Source organism: Artibeus jamaicensis, unplaced genomic scaffold, assembly GCF_021234435.1.
Source record: "Artibeus jamaicensis isolate MK-2021 breed Jamaican fruit bat unplaced genomic scaffold, CSHL_Jam_final scaffold_1283, whole genome shotgun sequence".
Classification (NCBI taxonomy): Eukaryota; Metazoa; Chordata; class Mammalia; order Chiroptera; family Phyllostomidae; genus Artibeus; species Artibeus jamaicensis.
In genome coordinates this window covers 2,488,680-2,497,139 of record NW_026522028.1, presented here as the reverse complement: position 1 = coordinate 2,497,139, position 8,460 = coordinate 2,488,680, and the positions used below count along the sequence as shown (strand labels likewise).

General features: G+C 42.4%; 1 protein-coding gene across 1 annotated transcript; it reads left to right on the top strand.

The window, feature by feature from the left end:
* The first annotated feature begins 510 nt into the window (after nt 1-510).
* Nucleotides 511-1,056, top strand: LOC128625927 (ferritin heavy chain-like). The gene has a single exon (XM_053655753.1). The coding sequence runs from the start codon at nt 511-513 to the stop codon at nt 1,054-1,056; it is 546 nt and encodes a 181-aa protein (XP_053511728.1).
* Nucleotides 1,057-8,460: the final 7,404 nt, after the last annotated feature.

Sequence of the window (8,460 nt, the reverse complement as noted above, 5' to 3'; positions counted from 1 at the left end):
AATTCATATTCTCAGAACTTTAAGGGAAGAAAAGGGGTATATACAACAATAATGTCTTCTATAGAAGGAATTAGAGGGCAGATAAGGTCCTTGAAACATAGACATATTCTTGCGAAATTGAAAACATTAAATGTCAAGAGGTCAGAACAGCTTCTCCCCGCCTCACCCAGGCTGTGACGGAACCTGGAACATGCTGCTGGTACCCTGCCCACCTGTACAACCCCCCCTCTGCACCCCGTCTTTGCCCCTCCCACTCTCAGGGGTCCTCCTTGCTCCCTCTCCTGTATACTCGCGAGAATTGCTCACGTTTTCCATCTTCAGGATTCACCTTCCCTTTCCGGTTCCATCTCACAGCCAACCAACAGTCGCCTGCTGCAGGCGCTGGAGCACCACCCCTCTGCGGTGCTACTGACTCACCTGGGGACTCTCGGAGGCTACAGGGCAAGTCCAGCTCCCGCTTCCAAGACTTCTTCGCTGTGGTGCCCCCACCCTGCACCTGCACTACCAGACATGGCGACCGCATTGCCGCCCTGCCATGTGGGTCAGAATTGCCACCCTGAGTGTGAGGCCGCCATCAACAGCCAGGTCAACTTGGAGCTGTACACCTCCTACGTGTACGTGTCCATGGCCTGCTACTTCGACCTTGGAGACGCGGCCTTGAAGCACTTCAAGCTGTTCTTCCTTCAGCAGTCGAAGAAGGAGGTGGACCTCGCGGAATCTCTGTTGGGGCTGCAAAACCGGCATGCCGGCAACCTCTGCCTGCCCAATATCCCCAGGCCTAAAGAAGAGAACTGGGAGAATGGCCTGAGGGTCATGGAGTGCGCCTTGCACCTGGCGAAGAGAGTGCACCAGAGCCTGCTGAATCTGCACCAGGTGGTCACCGAGAAGCACGGCCAGGGCTGTCACTTCCTGGAGCGTGACTACCTGCGTGACCAAGCGATGTTCATCCAAGAGTTGGGGGAGCACATCACCAACCTGCGCAAGCTGGCGGCCCCGGAAGATAGCCTGGCAGAGTCCCTCTTTGACAAGCTCACGCTGAAGGACAGCAAGAAGTGAGCCGGGACTGCCTTCCCTATAAGCCAGCCGCGGGGTGACTTGCCCTGGTCACCGTGCTGAGCTTGCCTATTGCCATAGTGCCCTAGGAAACGTTCAGTTAAGTTTGTTTGTTTGTTTGTTTGAGTATTATCATTACTTCCTAAAGTTACTGATTACTAAATAATTAAAGGCGTTTCATTGGTTCCTGTGTGCAAACGGTCACCTTTTGTTTTAAAATAAGTGCGCAGGAGTCTCTCTCTCACACATGGCCCATCATGTGCAGTTTGAGATCTCCATGGGTGGGGGGAGGGGATATCTCATGGGAGCCTGGATGGAAGGAGGGGTTCCATGAATCCTGGGTGGAGGGCGAGGGTATTCCCTGCGCCCTGAATGAAGGGTGGACTTATTATTCCCTGGGACCCTGGATGGATGATGGAGGTAATTCCTGGACTCTGGATGGAGGGAGGGGCATTTCTTGGGACCCTGAATGGATGGAGGGAGAAGGTATTCCGTGGGATTCTGGATGGACAGACAAGGTATTCCCTGAAGCTCTGGATGGAGGGAGGAGGCATACCGCGCAGCTCTGGACAGAGGGGAGAGGTTTGTGTGGGAACCTGGATGCAGGGAGGAGGTATACCCTTCCTGCTTTATAGAGTGAAGGCTATGCCCTGGACCCTGGATCCAGGGAGGGAGTATCCTGGTGGCCCTGAATGGAGGGAAGTGGTATTCCCAGGACCCTGGATGGAGGGAATGGGTACACCGTGGGACCTTGGAGGGAGGGGGTAGTCTGTGTGACCCTAGTTCAGGGCTATCACGCTCGTTTTCACCGGGGGCCACACGAGACTCATGGTTGCCTTGAAAGGGCCGCACATAATTTTGGGACTCTAGAAATGTAACTACTTCTTAACTGTTAAGCCAGAGCTCAGTGCAGCTGCAGGGAAGAAACATGGCAACAGAACGGAGAGAAAGGAGGTCGAGGGCCGGATTAAGCCCACAGGACTTGTGGTTGCCCCCTGTGCCCTAGTTGGAGGGAGGGCTTATTGCTTGGACCCTGGATGGAAGGAAGTGGTATTCCCTGGACCCTGGGTGGAGGGAGAGGCATTGTGTGGGGGATCTTGGATGGAGGGAGCATGTAGTGTGTGGGACCCTGGGAAAGGCAGAATCAATCTCCCCTTATAAACAATATAGGTACGTGAGGGTGAGGTCCGACAGGGCCCTGGTTAAGCTGGATTCATGTGCACGGTACAAGTATACTAAAAACAGTATGAAAGCCATGAGACTCCTTGCCTCTAAGGAAGTAGTGAAGAATGGTGTCGGGCAGAGGTTAAAATAAAGGGATAATCAGCTTTACCTGAAATGTTTATGTTCATTAAATCATGCAAAAGGGAATAGTTAAGTCTGGGTAGTCAGATGGCGATGTTGGAATTCCTAAGGGTAGAGTACCCTTGATAAGCTAACACTGGGCAAGAGTGATAATGGCAAGTGAGCCTCAGGCTGGCTTCCCCAGAGACAGAGGAGTGACTTCCCATAGTCACCAAGGCCTGGGTTGCACATTGCAGTTAGAAAACAGCCACTTACGTGTGTTTTCTATCCTTCGTTTTTACATAGTATATATCATGCATAAAAGTTCATATATATTTTCAGCACCACAGTTCCTTTTGAATCTCCGGACTAGATTCTGAAAATGTCTGCTTAGGAAGACACCCTTTGTTGAAAACCAGTTCAGTGACTGCATTATCAGATATGAAGCAGCTGCATTCCAGACCTTTGCTGAGCCTGGTTGTATATCTGCCCGGAGGTTTCAAGTATCCAACTCTAATTTAGTATTTGTCCCTTGCTACCAAGAGAGCCTAAGCTAATATGTGTCCTTATAATCAGCACAATTTTACCAGGCTATGCTGTCACTGTTTACAGAACACACCTACTCTAGAGTAGTAGATGCCAGTTTTCTCTTTGTCCCTAGTACAGGTTCCTCTGTAAAAAAAAAAAAAAAGTAAAGATGAAAGGGTGTGAAGGATAAAAGTAAATAATTGCCTGGATGGAAACAGAGACTGATAAAGGCTGCTACCACAGTCCTCCCTCCTCACCTGAAAGTGTTTTCATCTTAATTTGCAGGTCTCTAATTTTTAGACCAGCCTTTCCAAGACTGTGTTCAGTATCAGGCACTGCCACAGAATAGTAGCAGGTGTTCAGTAAAAAACGAATTCACACACACACACACACACACACACACACACACAAACGAATTCACACACACACACACACACACAGACACAGGTTTGTATTAATCAACTTAGTGGGATTTCTGGTGTAGCTTTCTAGTTATTGTCTAGGAATTGTAGGTCTTTGATTCAAGAAACATTCTTTGTAGACCTATAACACGGGGATAATATGTTCAGCATTTCCAAAACATTCTAATCATGAGGTCCCTTTTCTACCAAATCTCATAGAACACTATTGCAAAAAGATAGCTTTGGAAACTGTTGAAAGATCTCATCCTGTGTTGTTCCACAGGCACATCCCTGTAGCTACACCTCCGTCGTTCTCATTGAGAAGGCGTCAGGAGAAATTGGAATGTTTGCTGTGTAGGCTTCAGCACAATACATTTTGGGACAATAAGTGCAACGCAGGGCCCTCACCATGACAGTGGGTAGCTATCACACGTACCCATTTTGTTCCCTAATGGGTAACTCCTAACCGGGTCTTTTCCCATCATATTCTGATTTCCATTTGTAAATGCATGGCTTTCTGGGAATGATAACAGTGATATTTTTTCAGTACTTAAATCAAAGAGAGAAAGGCCAAGTAGTTTAGATTTCTCACCTGCCTCTCTACCTATGTATTAATCTCACCAACAGCAGAATTCTTCGTTTTCATTTTTCCAGACCAGATTGCTGAATTTTGGTCAGTTACACACCTTTGGGTCAAAAGCAATCTGTGCCTGCGTTTTTTGGGACATTAAATGCAGAAGTTCCTCAAAATCCAGACATTTTTTTTCAAAATCGAAGAAAAATTTTAATAGAACATATTCATGATAAAAGTTTTCAGCAGTACAGCGGAAGATCCTCTGATATCTCAGCTTCACACAGCACCTTCTTGAATAAAATTCCAGAGACATATAAGTGCATATTATATGTATTGATCTTTTCCCCCTTCACAAATGAGAGATGATTATACATCCTGCTCTGAATTTTCTCTCTTCTTAGCACTTCATTTGGAGTGATTCCGACACTTAACTGTGAGGAAAAAGAACAAGGCGTATACGCTATAAAGCATTTTGGTAATAAAGTCCAGGATTGCTAATAAATATATAATCCATTACATGTCAGGTGTAACTGAAGAATGAAAATGAGTTTCAAGAATGTAAGAAATTATAAGTGGATAAACGCTTCAATGAAGGAATCCATGACGTCATAGAAAATAAACATACAATCAACAATGTACTTCGTGCTCAGCGTCTTACACTTCATCTTTTTCCTCCGATGGAGACCATCAGTACTACTACCTATAGAATTTTTCAGTTTTGCGTGAGCGCCTCATTGCAATGCATTTCTCTTTGAGTTCTGTAGAGGACCTGCGAAGTTTCTCTCCAGACCAAAAATACACGATCCAATTCTGTACATTGAACCTGCACTAATGCCGAACAGTAGTTGGTGTGGCGCATCATCTGAAGGTGAACTCTTTCAGATTTTTTGATTTAAATATGTTCCCACAACTACTCTCAGGTATCAATTCTCCTGACACCTCCAATGAACTTGATGAAACTCCTATTTCGTTCCCAGGCAAATATCAACATAATGCAATGCTATTATGTTCTCGATCTGCAAAATAGTCTATATTATGCTGGCAAATCACAAAATAATTAAAGCAAACTTCTCAACAAGAACAGTGCCCGAGTCTGATCCATCTTATTAACCACCACTTTTATTTGTCTCTTCCTTGGCTGCTTAGTTCGATTCAACGAGAAAATATGCCTTTTTAAACAACAGTAATGTTTTCCATTATACTTGGAACTCCATATTACACTAGTTTCAGGTATACAGCATAGTAGTTGGACACTTATATAATTTATGAACTCTACTGCCCACCTGCCACCACACACAATTTGTACAATAACATTGGCTATATTCCCTATGGTATGCTTTACATCCCCATCTCTATTTTGTAAGTACCAATTTGTCCTTCTTAATTCCTTCACCTTTCGCACCAGCCTCCCAAACTCCAACCCGTGTGACAATTAGTTGGACCTCTCTGAGTTGCTTTTGGTTTTGTTTGTTCATGTATTTTGTCTTTTAGATTCCACATAGAAATGAAATCTTATGCTATTGGCCTTCCTGCGTTTGACATAGTTCACCGAGCATAATATCCTCTAGGTGCTTCCATTTTGTTCAAATGATAAGGTTTCATTCGTTACTGTGGCTGACTAAAAATCCCCAGTGTATATGTACCTCTTCTTTACAAAAGCCATCTCTTGGCTTCTGTAAGTAATGTTGCAGTACACATAGGATTGCAGAAGTCTTTGTGAATTAATGTCTTGCATTTCTTTGGGTAAATTCCCATAAATGGGATTGATGGTTCTTATAGTAGTAGTATCTTTTAAATTTTTGAGGACCTCCACACTGTTTCCCATGGCATGCACCAATTTAAATTCCACCAAGAATGCATGAGGACGGTTCCCTTTTATTGACATCCTTTTGAACACTTGTTGTTTGTAATTGTATTATTAGTCATTGAGATTTTTTTAGTGTAATTTCCCATTTCCTTTTACCCCCATTTTACCCACCCTCCCCCGCCACCACCACGCTGTTCTCTGCGCCCATGAGTCTTTTCCCTTTTTGCTGAGTCCCTCCACCCACTGACGACCCCCAAAAGCTGTTGTTAGCCTGCTCTCTATCTGTGAGTCTGCCACTATTTTGCTTGTTAGTTCAGTGTATCCATTCGATTCCACATATGAGGAAAATCATATTTGTCTTTCTGGGACTGGCTTACTTCACATAATATAACGTTCTCCAGGTCCCTTCATGCTGTCACTAAGTGTAAAATTTTCTTCTTATTTATGGCCAAGTAGTATTCCATTGTGTAAACGCCCCATAGTTGCTTTATCCATTCATCTACTGATGGACACCTGGGCTGCTTCTATAACCTTGCAATTGTAATGCTGCAGTGAATATAGGAATATTTATGTTCATTCGAATTGGTGTTTCTAGTTTCTTCACCTAAATTCCCAGAAGCGGGATTGTTGTGTCCATTTTCAGTTTTTTGAGCTACCTCTATACTGCTTTCCACAGTGGCTGCATCAGTCTGCATTCTCAGCAAAAGCGCACTAGGGCTCACTTTTCTCCACATCCTCACCAGCACTTGTTTGTTGATTTATTTATGATGGCCATCCTGATCATTGTGAGGTGATATTTCATTGTGGTTTTAATTTGTATTTCTCTGATGATTAGTCACGTTGAGCATCTTTTCATATGTGCGTTGGCCATCTGTATTTCTTCTTTGGAGAAGTGTCTGTTCAGGTCCTTTGCCCAGTTTTTAAAAAACATGCAATCCTTTCTTTTGTTTCTATGGTGTCACGTTACTATTAAACCAACCTTACATTCCAGGAACAAATACCACTTGATCGTGGTGTATGGTCTTTTTAATGTATTGCTAAATTCTGTTTGCTAATATTTTTTTTCAGGACTTTTGCACATATTTTCATCAGTGATATTGGACTATAATTTTCTTTCTTTGTGGTGTCTATCTGGTTTTGGAATCAGAGTAATGGTAGCCTCATCGAGTGAGTTTGGGAACCTTCCCTCCTATTCAATTTTTTGGAATTGTACAAGAAGGATACATGTTAATGTTTTGAATATTTGGTGAAATTCACTTGTGAAGCCATCTGGTCCAGGACTTTTGTCCGTGGGTTTTTTTTTTTAAGAACTGACTTGATTTTGTGAGTAGTTATCGTTCACTTTAGGTTTACTGTTTCTGCTTGAGTCAGTCTTGAAAATTGTATATTTCTAGAAATTTATTTCTTCTAGGTAGTTCAAGTTGTCAGCATACAACTGTACGCAATATTTTCTTATATTCCTTTGCGTTCTGTGCTGTCAGGTGTCATTTCTCCTCTTTCATTTCTGATTTTATTTACTAGGATCCTCTCTTTTTTCTTGATGAATCCAGTTAAAGGTCTGTCAAATTTGTGTGTCTACTCAAAGAACCAGCTCTTGATTTCATCGATCATTTCTAGTGCAGTTTTAGACTCTATTTCATTTATTTCTTTGCTCTGATATTTGTTATTTCATTTCTTCTAGTCACTTTGGGCTTTGTTTCTGACTCTATTCTTATTTCCTTTAGGCATAAGTTGAGATTGTTTGAGATTTTTCTTTCATCTTGAGGTAGGCCTGTGTCACTATGATTTCCCTCCCAGAACTGCTTTGTTTGTGTTCTGTAGATTTGGGGTCATTGTGTTTTCATGATCATTTATCTGAAGGGGTCTTTTGATTTCTTCCTTAAGCCATTCGTTGTTTAGTAGGATGTTATGTAGCCTCCACGTGTTTGCGTGTTTTTTAGTTTTCTCCTTGTAATTGATTTCTAATTTGAAACTATTGTGATTGAAGAAGAAGCTTGTTATGATTTTAATCTTCTTAAATTTATTGAGACTGGTTTTGTGTCTTAACATGTGCTCTATCCTGTAAAATGTTCCACGTACACTAAAAAAGAATGTATATCCTGCTGCTTTTGGGCGTGATGTCCTAATGTAATCAATTAAGTCAATCTGCTCTAATGTACCCTTAAAGACAATTATTGGGTTGGCCAGAAAGGTTGTTTAGTTTTTATCTATACAACGGCTCTAGTAGTGCTTAGTTGTCTTTAAATTCATTTGAAACAATTTCGTTAGATTGTATTGTGACAGTCGTCATAACAGCATGCATTAAGAAGAAACAAAATTGGTGAATTTTTGTGCAACCATTTTAATACTGAAGGTGGAAGAAGATACGCAACATTTTGGGCATATTATGGTTTATTATTTCAAGAAAGCTAAAAGTGCAACGGAAACGTGGAAAGATCATCTTTGCAATGTATGGAAAAGGTGCCGTGACTGATCAAATGTGTCAAAAGTGGTTTGTGACATTCCTTGGTACTATTGGTATTTTGGCCAAGTAATTCTTTCCTATGGGGCTGTCTCATGCATTGGAAGATGTTTAGCAGGGCCCCTGGCCTCTACTCACTCGAAGCCAATAGCAGGAGATAGCCAACGTACTTAAAATATCCGAATCAATAAAGTTATTAGTGAAAATGCAAAACGTGTCTTTTATTTTATGGGAAAAACTAAATGGACTTTTCAGCCAACCCGATATTTTCGCATTGATAAGTTATCCGAATGCTCTTTTCATTGATGTCAACAGGGTATTGACATCCCCTTGCATTACTATACTGCTTTCG